Source organism: Channa argus, chromosome 2 (assembly GCF_033026475.1).
Source record: "Channa argus isolate prfri chromosome 2, Channa argus male v1.0, whole genome shotgun sequence".
In the NCBI taxonomy this organism is placed as follows: Eukaryota; Metazoa; Chordata; class Actinopteri; order Anabantiformes; family Channidae; genus Channa; species Channa argus.
In genome coordinates this window covers 14349118-14368189 of record NC_090198.1, presented here as the reverse complement: position 1 = coordinate 14368189, position 19072 = coordinate 14349118, and the positions used below count along the sequence as shown (strand labels likewise).

General features: G+C 37.2%; 1 protein-coding gene across 3 annotated transcripts in view; it reads right to left on the bottom strand.

The window, feature by feature from the left end:
• Positions 1–19072, bottom strand: part of luzp2 (leucine zipper protein 2) — a 135501-nt gene that overhangs the window by 65828 nt on the left and 50601 nt on the right. For all 3 annotated transcript variants that reach the window (XM_067495656.1, XM_067495655.1, XM_067495654.1), the window contains exon 2: positions 610–727. In XM_067495656.1, coding sequence (XP_067351757.1) covers positions 610–727 — 118 coding nt within the window. The remainder of the gene's footprint in view (positions 1–609; positions 728–19072) is intronic.

Sequence of the window (19072 nt, the reverse complement as noted above, 5' to 3'; positions counted from 1 at the left end):
ATACCTGCTCTGGGTGAGAGTATCTGTGATGTAGAGGGATCAAAGACACAGATAAGCAGTAACCTGACAAGGTTAGAATCATACTATCAGAATAGTTTCTATATCATATTGTGAATATGGTTAAAATAGCACAATGCATAAGAGGGACAAGTGCATGTAAAGACATGTTGAAGGCGTTAGACAAAGCAAAAAAGTTTAAAAACTGAATCATCTTATAGGCCTTTCATATTTTATATTCATTTCCATCTCCTTCATAGGCTGTTTAGCACTGCTGAAAATGACAGTTACAAACAATCAGCTTAAATACTAACTGGTCTGCATTTCCAAATGTGTATCGCATATTCAGCAGCTGCATTTCTAGTAACACATCACATATGCAACAATGGGTGGGCTCACTTAATCGAAAAACATTTGCACATTAATATTTAATAACAGCAAGTTGCTATACAGCAGAATGATGAAAGATAACTGAGGGGAGTCATGGGTTTCCTAGTTATCAGATGACCGAAAACACAAACTGGAAATTTACCTCTGGCCGAGAACTCACAGCTGGTTTATCCTTCTAACACACTGTCGGTGTATCTTAAAATAAAATAGCAAGAGTCCCACCTGAAGGTTGCCCTTTATGATGTCCAATTCCTTTGATGTCTTGGAGAGCTGGTGAAGGATGCCGCTTCGTTCACTGAAGACTTCCTTTAGCTTCTTTTCCAGCCCATCATAGCTTTGTCTGTTGAGAGAATGAGTGTGAGATTTTACTACTAAATGTCTGCTACTGGCTAAGAGAAATCACTCTTGATTGGCACCCTTGGGAGAAAGAGGTGTTTTAAACTGGATTAAAAGCACTGCCTTTAAAGCTAAAGGGTAGAGCAATAGGGGAGAAAACTAATATCTACTGAGCCGAGTCTCTGGATGCATAAAAAGAAAGAAAAAAAAACCTTTCGTTTCAATCAACTAATTTAGTGGAAGCTCGTTTTACAGCGATAGGTCCTTTGACCAGAGGTGTCCCCTGTATTAACATTTAAATATTCATGTAGTCCATCCAATTATTAACTGAAAAATTCTACAGGCCACATTTGTCAAATCTTGTTTTTCTCTTTCCAAAATTGAACTCCTGAATGGCACTGTAGAGACATTCTTGTCATTTATTACTAAGCTTCCAGAAAGGCAAATATTACTTTGCAGAATGTTTGCATGAACTATACCTATAATAAAGATTTTCTTTCCTTTTCTTTTCCTTTTGAATGAAATAGTGAATTTCCCACTGGTGCACTAAAGACCTGGGCACAAAGAAGATCTGAGTATAAAAATAAGGTTTAAAGAACCTGGCATTTCATAAGTGAACAGGAAGAAATGGAACAAAAGCTTATAGAACCATTTGGCCATTTGGATTGTTCTTACTTAATGACTTGATCTTCCTTTTTAATTGACATGCATCTAATAACAAAAAGATGTTAAATATTCCACATTACTGACAGATTTTTAGTGGCAAGTGGTTAAAATGAAGTGTATATGAATATGAATATGAATATGAATATGAATTTCACCCTGAAACTCCACTACACCTTTGTCTTCTGCAGATAGTGTGGAGAAGTATCATAACGCATGGTAAACCTTCTCATCCAACCTCTAACATTCCACAGTGTGGCCTTCTGTGCCAAGAAGTGCCTTAATCTAAATGCCTAAAGGTTATTTTGCCTTATCCTCTCATATCCTCTCATCAAAAGCGCCCCTGGGGCAGCAGGTACTTGTTTAAACAGTGCCCCTGTGGCAATTGCTAGGTTTCACTTTGGTCAAATTTGGTAAAACAGTGCCCCCCATTACAGCAGGCAGTTTTTGAAATTACACCCTAGTGGTAATCTTGCCTTCTAAAAATTACGTTCTTATCAACTAAACAGCAAATGTGATTGTGTTTTTCAGAAGAACATAACGACTTCACAGTTAAGTTCCCATGCAATGTTTTATTTGAATAAATGAAACAGAAAAACCTAAGATTGATTCAGTCACATTTTAATTACTTTTACGAGTTTAACACAGGTAAACCTTTTAGACCTAATGAAAATACTTTGTTACGTAAGAGATGATTTTAATTTAAATTTTTACGATTTAGTGTTTTGTTTATATGTATTTTGGTAAGATATGGTAGAACATTGAAGTGTGTCTCAGACATTGGCCTGGGACAATCCCAACCTTTCTATTCATTCATCCAGTAGGTTTAAAGTCCTGTCTACATGCCTTTACTCTGTTTAACCGATGAAGATGCTAGTGTGATGAAATGTTAGTCCTGATTGTTTCCATGGGTAAAGGCAGCACACATATCAATCTGCTCCACAATGATTGATAATGTATCTTGTCAGAGAAGCATCTGAGCCAGCTGTGTGGGGTTGGATGACACACAGAGAACAACTTTTTGTTGGATGTTTGTTTGGCCATTAAATAAATAGCCATACATGGGAGTGGGAGCTAAACAATTTAAAATTAGGTCATTGTTTTGTGTTGCTTATATTCATAATTCAACAAACAAGTAGTTTTTTTTAAATTTACTCTTTTGTAAATTTTAAATTTGCTATCATTTTGCAGTGAACATTGTAGTTAATGCCAGCAATTACAAAATGTTCTATGGAAATAGAACTTAATATTGATTGTTAAGTTGTTCAACTATTGATTATTGGAATTGCTTAAAATTTGAATCCCTAGTTTCTTTCGAGATCTATTTGCTGTTGCACATTAGTAGCTAATACATTTGATTTCAATAATGGGGTTGAATATTAGGTAAACACAACAAAAGCTTGTTAATGAGATGCTTCCATTTTCCTTCGCAACAAAATCAGAAATATCAAAAGAATAATTATCTGTTCCTACTTTCTTATGTAATCAGAAACTCCAAATGACAACAACAGCTTCAAGCAAAGCATATGCACTTGATACAGTTGAATAAATTCTTGCTAAATACTTGCTGCTAGTGACAAAATCTCTCCATTAGCTCAGCCCCTACATGATTTGCTGTTAGAATCTGATTTGATGACCATTTCTCCCTTGCCTGGTCCAAAGAAAAACAAACAAACAAACAAAAACACCCTGAAATACTCATAGAGAGAGCTGAGTGCTGCCACTTTATTCTGAATCCATGGCTTTGTTTCAGCCTGGGCCACCTTCCAAAAGCCCTGCACATCCTGTGTCATAGGTCCCGGCAGCAGATCATACACAATGACACATAAATTACTAATAGAAAAGCGACACCTGGGAAATAAATAAATAACATAGCATACTGAATCCCACACATGACTTGCCACCATATGGCATTGGCGGGGAATTTATTGCAGGTCCATGCAACAGGGGAAGATGGGGTGAGAGATTCCTCCCTGAGTGCCATATTATTCATTACCCAATGGCATGGGCTCTCGGGTATCTGTGACATGTAAGAGACCCATAATCTGAAGCTCACTGACACAGAAACAGGCACATCACAAGGTTCTTAGATAAACTCTGAATTTTCCTCTACCTAATCCCCTATAAATTGCTTATTACAACAAACAAATGCTAACAACTGCAGAGCCCAGTGTTCTAGCAGCCTCTTCCCATTTCTCTGCTTTGAAAACAGCAGAGAAATGCGAAATAATGATGACTACAATGCTGACAAAAAGGCTTGTGATCAGCATGGCACCACCACGAACATGGCCATAAAGCAGTGGTGATAAGATAATGAAATCTTTCATTTCAGACATCTGCAGTTTGAAGTCGGTCCCAGGCTGTCTTCATAAAACTCATCAAACTCCTGAGACTGAGGGGGAGGAATCATTTATTGGATTTTATTATTGAGGACAAATATTTCCTTACCCTTGGAGTCACAGCAGGTCTGAGTTATATGAGGCTGACCCTGCAATGTGAAAGAGAACTGCTGAGGCTAAAGGAAATGCCACCGAACCATCAACATCCAAGCAATGGCTCAATAAAGGAAGCCAAGGCTGTGGCATCCGGCCTTATGGACGTAGCTGCAGTGGCTCATGGTTCACCACTGGCAGATGCTGGCCTTTAAACACAATTGCAATGCAGATACAATAACGGAGAAGTGCACCTTTTCTTTACTCAAATGTTTATTTATACTTTTAATCCAAAAATATATCTGCATCATTAGCAGTTGTTGTAAGTACAAATGTCTGTGGAGTTATTTGATAGAAATAGACCATCTAGAAAAATGAGATTCGGTTTTGTGAAAAAGCCATTTAACATAATGCAGGTCAGAGAGGGATATAGTTTTACATGAGCTAAAACTAGCAAAATCCTAATCCTACTTTAAATTGTAATCCGGTATGGATACGTTTGTTTTCTTTTTTCTCGTTTTTTTTTTTTTTTTTTTGGTTCCTGAATCAATTTATGACAGGCAACCACATTCTTCACCCCATTCTCAAAATGAAACTGTAATGTTTGGAAAGTCAAAAAAAATAATAATCGTGCAGTTAATATTAGTGGTTTAAGGTTAGAGTCGAAGTAAGCAGAGCAGACAGCAGCCTTTAAGAAACTTCCAGCAGTGTGATTTTCATAAAAAAACGATAAAAGGCAGTATAGTAATCTATTGAATCTATTCTAGCTTCAGACTCAAGAGTAACATCAGCGTGATAAAAATATCCTTTACTCACTGACCGTTTGATGTACCCTTTTGTTAACTGGTTGCATTGCTTTACCTACTGTATCGCATTCAACCTTTGTTTATGGAACAGGGGGATCGTTCTGCCCATGTTGTTTGTCCTGTAAAGTGAGCTGACAGAGCCCAGTAAAACTTGATATAAAGGCACGAAGAGTAGCATCTTCTGGTTATCAATTAGCCGCAGTAAAATAACCATACAGGAGCTCAGTGTGTTAGCAGGGTGAATGATCTGGTGCTGCAACCCCCCATCCAATGAATGCTTACTGCTATTTTTGGAAAATTTGCAGGAGACGGTTGGTGGTTCAGACAAGGACAAATGAAAGGATTCCCCTGGGCTCAGTGTCTTTGGAGGCCCCTTCACTAGCAGACCTGTTATTTTTAACACCCACAACCGAATCTGAGCTCCATCAATCATTCATTCCACACGTCGACTACTCACATAATCCAGCAGTCCATAACAAGTATACTGCTATTTTTCATTTTTACATAACTTTACATCTTGATAACAAAACGAGTTACTTTCCAACATGAGTAAAAAGGTGTCTTTGTGCGTATAATGCCTGTTACTAAAATATTTGTCATTCACAATGTTTTAATCAAATTAACACAGTTGTATATGTAGCTCTTTAAGCAAAATAAGTCTTAGTAGGCTGCTTCACTAAATGTGCGTAAACAAGCAGTCTAAATTAACATATTTAATAAGGAATTCAGTTAAAATAAACATATGCTCCCCAAGAGGCCCAATTCAGGGCAAGACAGTATCCTAAACATTTTTTCCTTGAAGTTTGATCCCAAAGTGCTGCTGAAATGCCTTGTGGCCCATTTCTAACCCTGGTGTTATTTGCTGTCCCCTGCATCCTGGTTTATCAGTGTAAGTTCCAGAGTCACTAGATAAGACACGGGGGGATTGAAAACATTATCACCAATCAGCGATTTCAGCAATCTTACAATGACAAGCTGCCTCATTTGTAAAATCATAATTATCAGATGTATTTACATGGATACAATCAGCTCTGTGGAAACAAATTGCACAATACTTACAGTAATTTCTTTGTGGATGAGTTGAGATTAAGCAAAATTGAGTTTGAATGTGAAAAAAAATTAGCTACACATAGGAGCAGTAATATGTTCATTCTTTTTCTTCACACTATTAACAGACAGAAAGCATCAGCAGTCAGTAGTTAGGAGGGTAAATTGGAACTATAAGGTATCATTATTGTACACCTTAATTCGCATCACTTATTACAGGATAAAAGTGGCCGTAGACAAGAGTCAGTATTTCTCAGAGGGTTCACGGTGCTTCCAAATTTTAAACTAGAACATGAAAATAGATTCCATACAGTGTTACATATGCTAATATACCATGCCATGTCTCTGATTGTACGATCAAAGTCACATATTTAATAGTTTACAAGGAGGCAGCCAGAGAAACCAGCAGCTACCGGGCATCAGAGGACTTTATTTGACGCATTCAGGTTATGGGCAGACAGCAGTTTATGTGGTACTTCCAATTTCAGGCTGGATTAATTATGCCATTAGGCGGGCAAATAAATAGTTTTAATAAGGGGGTCTGCCCAAGGCCTGTCACTGAATTAATATATCCGTCTAGCAGAGCATGACCACCATTCAGCATCTACAACAAAAGTCAGTCATGTTTACCAACTGTTGTATAAACATCGCAGACAACAGGGAATATTAATTGCATGCATGTCAGGGGATGTCTGACACTAAATCTTCTTTAATTGTTTAGTGCAGGGTATGTTGAAACAATCAGTGATGAGGAAGCCAATTTTGCTTTGTCAGTATAGGTCAAAGTGATTAATAGACCTCGAACGACACACTATTAGAGGACATCTACGGAACGCAATGCAAATGTAACATAAATTATAAGACTAAGAAGCTTGTATCTTTGTAAAATTAATGAACAAAACATGTTGTTTGTCTTATATTCTGTTGAGTGTAGGCTATATCAAAGAAACAGGTTATTTTCTTGCAGTGTTCTAAAGCACCCCCATGTTTCCAAAAAGTACCTTTTTAGCAACTCAAAAACTGGGTTTTCGGGAACAATGCTGGGCATTTTAACTAAAAAGGGTGTGTATTTAAAAGAAAATGTTATGTTCTTTTTTTCTTTTGTCCCTTTTCATGTGTTACTGACGGCACTCTTTGCTATGATTATGGGTAATTCTGTGCCTTTGACAAGCATAATCACCCTACTGGATTCCCACATGGGAGTTATGGCAGTACTGTGGTGCTACACATGATGTTTTCAGCATGTTATTGACACTGCAATTGTTAGGAATTATTTTGTCTCCCTAGCCCTGTTATAGATGCTTAAAATAAAACATGTTTTAACGATTCAGTTGACTGAACCGATAAATATGCCACAATAGGTAAAAAATGTACATATATCAATAGAAAAATGGCATCGATTGTTAAAGCTGACCTGCAAAATAATAATAAAGCATTGATGTAAATATAATTTGAAGAGTACAATTTACTATATATTAAAAGTACTGTAACCCAAATGTATCTTTCACTCTTTCTTGAAGCATATGTTAAAAACTAAAAGATGGCAGAGATGAAATGAACTGTATGTTTACCTGTGTTTATGTGTGTGGATGTAAAAATTGCAATGTGAAAACGATTTAACCCCCCCCCCTCCATTTCCTCAGTCCTCAAAAGTGAGTCCTTCAAATTTGTTCATCATTTAAGTTATATAATTTTTCACCAAGGGAGGTTTCAGGAATTGAAATAGAAATACTTAGCATATTAGATGAATAATTCAATGATTTCTTGCAGGCATTTTCATGCATAAGTAGATGCCAATTACTTTCCCTCGACATTCAGCATTCTATCACTCTCTACACATAAAACAATACAGTTTCTAGACAGATATGCACTTTATAGCATGGGTAAATACCAATGTTCGAACATTAACACAAATGAGACAAAATTCTGAACACAAATCTTCTCCTTTTCCTTTCGGCTGTTCCCTATCAGGGGTCGCCACAGCGACTCATGTGCCTCATGTGCATCCTCTTCTCTCACACCAACTACCTTCACGTCCTCTCTCACTACATCCATAAATTTCCTATTTGGTCTTCCTGTAGACCTCCTGCCTGTCAGGTCCAACCTCAGCATTCAAAATTCTGAAGACAAATATGGAAGTTAAACTGGTAAAAAAATTAATTAGAAGTTTAACAGATACATGAAAAACCTTTCCATTTAGCAGTGATACAGTATGCTGACATGATGCCTATTCTCGCTTGGAAAACCACAGAATTTCTAAATTTGACTTAAATAAATAATATTTTTCTCTTTCTGCCTCTTGCTCAGTTTTACCTTCAGCCCCCATCCGAGTGCATCTCTCTATGTTGTGCTTGGGTTGAGCTCATTAGACAATCCACTGTGTTCTCGGTGTTGTCATGTACAATCCAAATCATTTTCACAGTGACATGAAACCCTCTCAGTCAAACTAGGAGAATGCCTGAAAAAGCTGCATTTCATTTGATATTAACCCAGTCAGTGCCAAACTCTCTTTTATTCTGCCTAATTATAAAATCCACTTTAGTTTGTTTTCCATACATTCTCTACGTATTCATGTATTTTACATCACAGAGATGTTAATGTTTAGTTTCTATGTCTTCTTCAGCCTGATGGATGCTGTCAGTGTGACTCATTCTATCTTTCCATGGAAGAATCTCCCATCTAGGGACCTATATCACAAACATTACGGCTTTAAAAGCATCCCAGGAACCTCTTACAGTTGCCAGCTTCAATTAAATCTGGGATTTGACTGCATCTAGTGCAGTTCTGCTCATCCTTACTTTTCAAAGCTGTGCAGAGCTTTGATTCCAGCTTCAGTGATTGTTGTGCTATAATCAAGCTAGATTGAGCTTGGACTTTTTTGTTTACTCTGAAAGATGCACTCTGCCAGACATCAATTCCTACTGCTAATGCGGACGATAAAGTGGTCCCTTTGAGTGGGAGGGCCTCACTTTTTCCCTCAGAGACATTTTATAACAGCATCTAATCCAGCTTTGTTGTCGGAGAACGCTACAAGAAACGAGTTGTTTTACACCAGAGGCAACATCCTCAGGACATTAGCACTACAACTAGAGATTTTTGGCTTAATTTGTCAGTGCAGTAGAGTGAGCAACAGCATGCTGTGACAGAAGTGTGAAGTAACTAAAATTTAACAATTAAAGCCACAACCCTGATCTGTAAACAAACATGATAAAATGAGTGCTTTGAATTTATTTATTTATTTAATTATTGTATTTATTTTTTTCATGTAGTGTATAATATATGGTGGTAAGACAATGATAGAACAATACCAAAAGTACTAAAATATTGTTAAGGGACATAGAAAAACACCATATCTTAAGGTCAAAACCTTTAGCTGATGGTAACTTGATTTGCAGTGTTTCCCTGAGGAAACTGGTTAGCAGAGGTGGTAAGTGTTTAATGGAGGATTTTAGCCATGGGATGACACAAAGCACTTCATAAAATAGCTGTTTAATCAAATTTTATGTGACCAACACACCTGGCCAATATGAACTTTAAACCGATGTCAACATGATGCACACTGTTGTCTAAGACGTGTGTCCAGCAGGCAATTATCTAACCAGCATTAGCCTGGTGTCTGACCTGCACTGCAGGTGTGAATTTTACCTCACACATCTCCCCCCAGATGGTAAATGACTGAGCTATTTGTTTACACATTACCTAACTAATCTTGCTACCAATGCAGTTTTATTTTGCCAGATTTATTCAATATGTGAACGTGTGATGTAGCATCTCTACTTATTTTCCTTGAAGCTCAGTGTTATGTGAAGGACTTTATCCTAATTAAATTAAATTCTATCAAACGACCAGAAAGGGCAGCACGGTGGTGGAGTGGGTAGTGCTGCAGCTTCACAGCTAGAAAGTCTCCAGTTTTAATCTACCTGCTGTGCTATGTGGAGTTTGCATGTCTCCTGTGCTTGCGTGGGCTTCCTCCAGGTACTCTGGTTTCCTCCCCCAGTCCAAAGACATGCATATTAGGTTAATTGGTGACTAAAATGCCTGTAGGTGTGAATGGTGGTCTCTCTGTGTTGGCCCTGAGATAGACTGGAGACAGCTGGGACAAGCTCCAGCCCCCTGCAACCCCGAACAGAATAAGTGGTTGAAGATAATAAATGAATGAACTCGTCTATAAAATGTTTAAAAAGAGTTCAGTTTTCTATCACAGTTTTTAAAAGCCCAAGATTACATCTTTAAACATGCAATCAACAGTTCATAACTCAATTTTTGTTTAAAAACAGAAAAAATGCATGCAGGATATCATGACAATTGAAACATGTCTTACTCTCTGCATAAGTCAATCAGCTAAATGATTAATGCATTAATCATGTCACATTTTGTTGGACATAATTATCTTTGACATTAAAAAAGGTACTCTTCATTTCAAACATTTCTGCAGGAGAGCCTCATTTCTGTAGTAGTATATAAATATACATACTGTAGCTATAGACTGCATTTGTGCTTACTTTATAAAACAAGTATACACTTAAAAGGGTCTATAACAAAACCAAAAATGCAGTACTGACAGCACTTATCTGTTAGAAGCTCTGTTGCTCTGTGTCTTGTTTGCTCTGCTCTGAACGATAGCTAAGAAGTTGGAAGCTGGCAACAAGCAGGCAGATGCATCTGATTCACATCAAGGCCAATCAGGCAAGCCTCTCCCCAACTTCACTCAGGTGTCACTCAGGGAAAACACAAGAGGACAAGTTAAGCCAGGCAGAGGCCAGGAAGGAGGGGGGAGTGTGAGGTGGAGAATTTGGAATTGGATGACGGATGTGACTTGATTACTGGTTAACTACTGTACCCTGCTGGTGCACCACTCCGATCTGGATGAGAAACCCACTGGCGGCTGGATTATCAATTTGGAATAGGCAAGACTCTTTGAATCTATTCTTTCTCCCCAGGCAGACTGACAGTTACAAGGCCCTTGTCTTTACAGAGCTTAGGAGTTGGCTTTCTGGCTCTTACTTGCCTCAGTGATTTGCTACCTTGCCAAGTCTTTAGTATAATCTCAGATCAACCCTTTTCACAATATTTGTGTGTGTGTGTGTGTGTGTGTTCTGTTGGTATATTGAAGCACCTGTATCAACCACAAAGTTCTGATTCTGAGACAAAGCCGCTGGCCACAGTTAGGCCCGACATGATGAAATGCAATGCAAAGTGAAACATGCGGAGAGAAGAAAGTCTTTTCTTACCACAGCTCTCTTAAGAGGAAGGTTGAAAAGGCCGAGATGCCTGACAAGAGGAGATTTTGATCTCTTTGAAATTTACAATTGGTATATTGTATGAACCATGACCTGTCTGTCATGTTAAAGCCTGATATATTATCTGATACACCTGTTGCACCAAAGTATAGTAGTGTAATAGTGTTATTTCCATCTTGACTGAGCAGAAACATATAAAACTATATATAAAAGCCAAATCATCAAGGAGAGTATATGTTCTACTTTAAATAGCATGATCAAATTTCTTTTCTGGACATATGTCATATTTTTTTAATGCACTGTAAAAATGCTACAGTAAATGTTCTTTTGTTGATAAAATTAAAAAGCCCGGTCTTTTAAATTTAGGGAGACTCAGCAGCTCTCATCATTTTTAACTGACTTGCATCATATTGCATGGCTGTAAGTTCAAAATGTGTAAACAAGTAAAAAACAATGCGTGATGCTTTCAAGTTACATTTCATGTATCGATGTGTTAAATCAAGTGTAGGCTCCATTTGTTTGAACATTAACACTTAATGTCGACTGAAAGTCATAATGTCTGCTTTTTCTGCCTCCGTTTTATCCCATTCTCACAAGAGACTGCATGTTTCTGGAGTGATTTTTCAGAAAAAAGTCTAAATATATACGTATACCTGTGTGGTTAAGGCTTAAAATATTAAGACATTATTTCTGTTTTGACATATCTCCCAGTTGTGCCACAAAGAAGTTGGGAATGAGCCATGGTCTTGGCTTATACACACCACTCTGAGTGTTTTTATTTTGGGGTTTTTTTGGCGCTCATGTTAGAATAATATGTTATAACCTTAAGTCTTTCCCAAAAGCCTTTCTGCTACTGCATTTTCATTCCCCCTCGCATACAGACCTTATTAAATGTATAGTTTAGAAGCTCACAGCCCACCACTGTCTCTTGTGGAAATTTGTTTGGGTATGTGTCTGTGAAGTTGTTCACAAATCATCCTCAGGCAAAGAACCAACCTACACATATGTTGCAGGACTATGATTTTCTGCACACTTACAAACTGCGAACATGTTTTTGTCTGACCTCAACAGCAAATTTGACATTGCTTCGGCGTGTAATTGCGTGCCCGGACTTTATGTGCGTTTCACAGAAGAAGTTCTCTTATAGATTTCTTACAACCCGTAAAATCTCTGGAAATTATTCTATGAGTATTTCTGAGATATTCCTCATTAGGTAACACATTATACTTAAAGTCAGTCTGGCACTGGCAGTTTAAGATAATACTGTACAGTGTGTACAATCAAATGGAAATGAGTGGTAAGCAGTTTCTGATATTAAAATAGATTATAATAGATTAGGGTTGCTACAGATTACAATTTGCATTCCAATGCATTCGTTATACTGCTGCTTCGAGACATATTCAATGAGAAGTGTAATGAAGCAATTAAGACAAGACTATGACAACTGCTGTAGGATCAGAGCATTAAGTAAAAAATGTTACCATAGACTCAGAGCTTGATCAGTTATTTGCCCGCTGGAAATAATCCATTTTTCAAATGGATTTATAATGGCTTTCAAAAACTGAGAGAGAAATATCATCTAGCAATTGGTTTTTCAAGTAGGACAAATTATAACACATAGCATTTGTAACTAGCCACTCCGCTGAGCTGTATATAATGATTATGGAATAAGCTATGTCATAGGATCAAACAGATGTCAGGTGATAGTGTGTGTGCGTGTGTGTGTTTTACTCGAAAGATGAGGCACCTGACACCTGTTAACACCAAAGAGCTACATGTCAAAGTGTTGTTGAAAATGCGTTGACTTTGTCACTACAACCAGACAGGCTTTCACCACCGGAGCACTCAGTGCCCCCCATCTCAAGTGACAAGTTTTTCTAACCTGTCAAGTTAAACCCTAACCCATTAAAGCCCAGGCTGTACACCTATGCAGTGACTGTTGTGTAAAAGCAAAGATGCTAAGAAAATTTGGGTAAATTGTAAAATCCGTTCAGATAATCTCAGAGCATCATGTTTACAACACTATGTGTGGTTCCTGCAGCTGGGTCTGATTTACAACCTTGCACAATTTAAAGTGTGCATAGAAAAGGGCATCACAACCACGCGGTTTGATTAAAGTGTTGACTAGGATGAGGTCCTTTCTGATGAGTGAGGTGACAGATGGCACATTGCTGATAGAGGCATTCAGGTCAAACTGACAACCTTGATTAAAGCACATAAACAAAAGTCCCACAGATCACCTCCATCTTCGACAAATGCAATTTTCCATAGACTACATGAACAATTTAGCACTAAAACCAATTATGCTATTTTAGTCATGTTCAGTTAAATCCCAAATACATTAACAACAGAATAAGACACATTAAATGTATTCATTTATATAGTACATGGAAGAGGCAACGATTGACTTAATTTGCATGGATTTCATATCAAATCTATAATTGCGCTTGTTATCATACTGAGTAAAAAACTCATCTCCCATCCTCAGGCCATTTACATAGCTTTTCATGAACTATACCACATTATGCTACAGTGATAGAGAAATTATCTACTACTGTACGCCTACAAACCCCACCAATCTGAAAATGCCTGAAATGAAGCAAGGTTAATAGAGGTCTTCACCCTTATTTGATAAGAATGCATATGGGCATCTGAGGGTTTCTTAGCAGTGGCAGAAAGACCATAAAAATATGGGATTTTAATCTAGCTCTACTTAGATAATTATCCAGTTACCATATTTGATTCCATGTTCCATTATAAGATGGTGCCACCACTGCCTATAGCTGCTTGTTATTAACTGAACACTGAAAGCAGGCTATTTACAGCAGCATGCGTAAAAGACAATTAGGCTTTTCTAAATCAATTTTTTTATAAGAACACGTCTAACAGTCTCTGACAGCCTTTAAACAAGCTTTAAACAGCATGTCAAAAAGCTACTTATTATTATTTTTATATGATATCCAGAAATCCCGAAATCCAGAAAAGTAATTTGACCCTTATAGTGTTGCTGACACAGCTATTGATTACATAACCCTTTACCATCTGCCCATCATAGATCTGAAATTTCTTAATTCTCTCTGGGGAACACCAACATTTAATGAAATACCTAAGAGATGTGTGCATGTCTTTTTTTCCCCTTTTTTCAGTCAGAAAACTAATGAGGTATGCTTTTAAATCAGAATTCAATGCTTCCATTCAGCCACTTACTTCAGAACAAGGCACATTTCTCCCTGCCTTTGCATTGTAGTAACTCAGTTCCTATTCATTGTGGCATTTCAATGAAATGGCCAATCTAACTGTTTGTTACTATGCTCTCTGGTACCTGGCCTCTCAAATTCTGCCATCTGTTACAATGCTTAATGTGCAGGATTCCCTTTCAGCTTGACCCTGTCTAATTTCTGCATTGCAAAAGCATCCATCTGTCTTTGATACGTATATTCTGCTGGCTCAGTATTTTGTAAACTAGAGTAAAGCTGCAATGGAAGCTTTCTCAGCTTATGTGTGTGAAGAATAAACTATAACTTGATACATTTTAGCGGGTGAAGCCACTTTATCCTAAGAAAAAAGATCCACTTTAAAAAGGGCTCATAATTTATTTCTTGGGCCAACGTTACAATGAATATTAATAGCATAAAAATAGTCAAATCTAGCTAAGTCCAGCAAAACACTGATGAAATTTTAATTTTAGTGTCCATTTGCATAACGGTGAGGTAAGATATGGGCATCATGTGCTGTATTTAATTAGGCATGAAATAGGATTAAACACTTATTTCTGAATGCAAAGATTATGGTCACGGTTATTTGCTGGATTAGATTTAACAGCATAAACCCACACACTGTCTGTGGTTACTTGAGGTGTTCACTTGCTGACAGATATTATATTAACGTTAACTTCTACTTCCAATTGATGCACTGTACATATGTGTACATCTAATTGTTCTTTTTTGTTTTAAGCAAATCTAAACACATATATGTGCTAAATAAATATGTTGGGTTCATTAAAATATTTGCACAACTGATGTTTTTGAAACCTGCGTTGTTTACATCCATGTTTTCTGTCAGTCTTCTGTTTTCATGTTGTTCCTGGCTCATTGCTGTGTTTCTTGGCACATTACTGTCGCCAACTGTCAATTAGTGTAATAGCATGAAACTGGCAGCAGGGATGTTCCTGCATGTATACGAATGGCATGCAAACAAAATGCTCTTCAAAACATTTCTCCATAGCACTACTAGTGGCCAAAGTCTCCAAAGAGTATCAAAAAAATTATCCCCACATTATGGGTTGATGTTTTGATTCTGTGGATCCGAAGATGAGTTTTTAAAGTCAATTAAAGTTAAAATTGTTCCTTTGTTAAACGTTTCAAACTGACTTTAAGGCATAACTACTTTGATCATCCCATGATGACAAATTCATCAAAGGAGTACAAAGTAATAACGGGCAAGATGAATTATTCATATAACTTTCTGCATAAACATAGCACTTGGCACACAGTGTGAACACTCGGGAAGGGGCAGGGGTAAACTTGGGTGATGAAGTTACTTCTTGACTGTGTTGGTAAATCAGTGCTGGCCATACACAATAATATCTTGGATTTAAAAGGTGTCTAGGCCCTTTTGGCATGTTAAGCCCTTTGTCTCCAATCTTTTTTTTTCTCTTCGCTAGGAACTGTATAATAGAGCAGCAATGCCGTAAAGATGGTCTTTAAAAGGGCACTTACTGTACCCAGAAATGCTAGAGGGGTCTGAGGCCATGAATCTCTCTCATTTTCTGCAAGTCTGCTTTTCTGGTGAGTTCTGTACAGTAGCATGCAGATATCTTTTGAAAGAGGTTGCATGATTCTTATATTAGCAGACTTAAATAATGTGCCACATTTCACTAAGCAACAACAGCCTACCACAAAAGCTTTTTCTCCTTCACCATATTCCATCAAGTCAGGATTTAGATGGGTGACTATTAGATGTATATTTGGGCTGAATCTCTATTAATGGTTGCCTAAGAACTCACTAGATGTAAAAGAGAAGCCAGTGTCCTTTCAATTTACGGAGAGAATGAAAACATTCCTGTGCCCTTTAAAGGCTCACGACTTATTAATATAAGCACTGAATAGACTACACTCTGTATAGTGGCACCACTTAAAGGTTCTTCAAACTTCCTACTTTGCCCCTTATACCTTATACTTCCTGAGTTTTCAGTGTTAGACTCTTTAGAAAAGGTCTCAATGTGAATTGGGCACAGAAAAGGAGGACAAAATGAAATGAAATAAGAAGAATGATGAGATTATTAATATCTGGATTACAGAGTAAGTCATTTGTCAGTGTCTTGCAGAAAAGCACAATATTTTTTCATGTACCATCTTTTTTTTAAGTCTAGACATAAAGTCGGATTTAATTTAAGTTTTTTTTTAAAGATTATTTAAGTAAAACAACACAAACAAACAAAACAATGTTGATAAAATGCAGGCAACAACCACAGTCTCTTCTTCAACCTCACAAACTGCACCTTCTCGGAGATATTAAATAAGACTGATTCTAGATGTAGGTAGCAAATACTTGCTGTTGAAAACTCAATTATTGTCATTAATGACAGACTGCATATTTAGTTTTACTGCAAATTATCACTTTTTTCAGTAACCATTGCTAAACATTTAACCAGTCACCCAGAGAATTAAAGATGGAACAACTGGAGAAAATCTGGAAAAGATCTTTCAAAACATTTTTCAGCATCTGTAACACGGCAGTCAATACCAAACGTAACGCCAAATTTGAACAAGTCAAGCCTGTTTCAATACTGTGTGCTATCACTCACTTGTTCAAAGTGCATCCATACTCTTCAGTGACATTAATTAACTGAGCATGGACTGGCAGTAGCTAATCCGTTGCACTTGGATTGTGAACAAAAGTACACAGGAGAAAATGAGAGAGCAATGTGGGACAAAAAGAGGTTGTAGCACATCTAACAAACATTAATGAAGAGATTCACCGTACTTGTTTTCATGCATGATCACAAGAGATTTTTTCCATATCTGTAAAAACAATCATTTGTTAAAACCCTTAAATTTCACATTAAAACTATGTTTCTGTTTGGTGGAATAGATCTACATGTTAGGAAAGCGGATAAAAGAATAAGGCATGTGTAAAAATGTACAGTAAAGTTTATGGTTTTGATGGTAGTTTTGACTTAGTTTGTTTTAAGTGATCTTTGTTTTAAACATATCTGTGACACATTATTAACTGTAAGATGTTTAGATTTCTATAAAAAAAAGCCCTGATTCCCCCCTGTTATGCAGCAGGTATTTACATAAAATGCATGTTGATGATTGGCTGGAGGTGATAATAGTAATACTAAAGGAAGGTAGGAATGAAAGGAAAACATCAAATTTTCAAAAGCCTAAACAGGCCTGGGGTGGATTTAATTTTACAGCAAAGGAAGACCCCCACGTATTACCCTAATCCACCTCAAGGCTTTTTTGCCCACAATGCCACCCCTGTATCTTATTTAACTGTAGTGTTCCCAGCCCCTGAGTTCACACGCAAACACAGGTGCCTACATTTACCCGTCATATTATATATTCAGACAAATTTAAGTCACACTTTTAATGAGGACTATTTATCCATTACAAAATAGTGTTACAGGAGTTTCTAAACTTCAGGCCATAGCGTCATTTTAACATAAAAATGGGTTTAATCCAGCATCATTAAATTTCTAGTGTAAGACAAGACATCAGAAACAATGAACACACAACCTGTCTGTCAGACATTGTGGATCGGTGACAATGGCTTTTATCACGGTGGAATTGATTTGCACCGTCATCTTACTTTGGAAACCTGTACAATGCGCTTCTACAGTCAGAAGTAATAAACGTGACTTATGCTTGATGAGCCCCGTTTTTCCTCCCAAATTGGACAAATGGAGGAAAAATTACACGCTGGGCACAAGAGACAATTCCATCACAGACAAGCCTTTAATGATGTCTCATCTGCATTTTTCAATTTGAATGGGGCCAATAATAGATCAGTGGCCGGGCTTTGTTGGAATGAGTCACGTTAAATGGATAGCAGTGAGATAATCACTTATCTAAGGTTTACGTGTCTGTTTTACCAAACATTTATGTGTTTATCAAATCACAGGGTTATAATTAAATGATTACTTCCCGTTGAACAAAATAAATGACATTAAAAGGGATTAGATTATTTATTCCATTCTTGTTTATTTTTTTATGTCATTGGATGAAAATGTTTAATTTGGTTTGAGTTTGGTTCTATCTTAGAGAGTAATTTTAGTCCAGGCTTCTATGAAATATGTTTTGCAGTTTTCTATCATTGTACGGTAAATGGAATATGGACAATGTTTTGGACTATTTAGACAACACATGTGATCTTATTGCATTACCTAGTTTTAGCACCGGAAAAAAACAAAAACAAAACAAAACAAACAAAAAAGAATGTAATTCTGCTAATACAAACTACATAAATAGTAACTGTAATAATGAATATATTTCATTTTACCCATAATGTGGAATAACGTAACTAAAACTAAACGAAAACACATTTTTAATTGTAATACACTGTAAATATTTAAATGAATGCTAACTAAAGTCAAAACTAAAGTTTTAAGTACTCTGCCTGTTGTTGTCAAGTCATCTCTTCTTCAGCTGCTGTATGCTATTTGCATAATTAGCATGCATCCTATTTGAATATGTCATGTTCAATGTTAGGCTGTATGCACTCAAACAGTGTTACTTCCCCCAAGGAGTTTGGTGCCCTCCTAAAAGCTGGGGCAGAGGCTTGGCCTTCCACTTCAGATACTGGCTGAGCCAGTGAAAACACTAAGGCCCTTTTGCCGCTTCTATGGGGCCAAGACCATTAGCATTTGGATAAATTCTGCTGGGAGACCGGAGAGCACAGGATCATAAGCTGATGGCTGTGATAAACTGAGACAGATAATAGCTAAAGCTCACACTACGTTAGGGGTCAACATGCTGTGTTTGTCGCTCTGGATTTTGCATTCTTCAAAGCATGACTCATGCTGTAAGCTCCGTACAGTGTCTTCACTTCTTCACAAAGGCAGAGCAGGGAAAGCTGACTTAGCCTCGAACCTCCTTCCCTCCCTCCCTCCTGGCTCTCGTGTCTCTTTATATAAGTGTCAATGTCAGAAGAATCT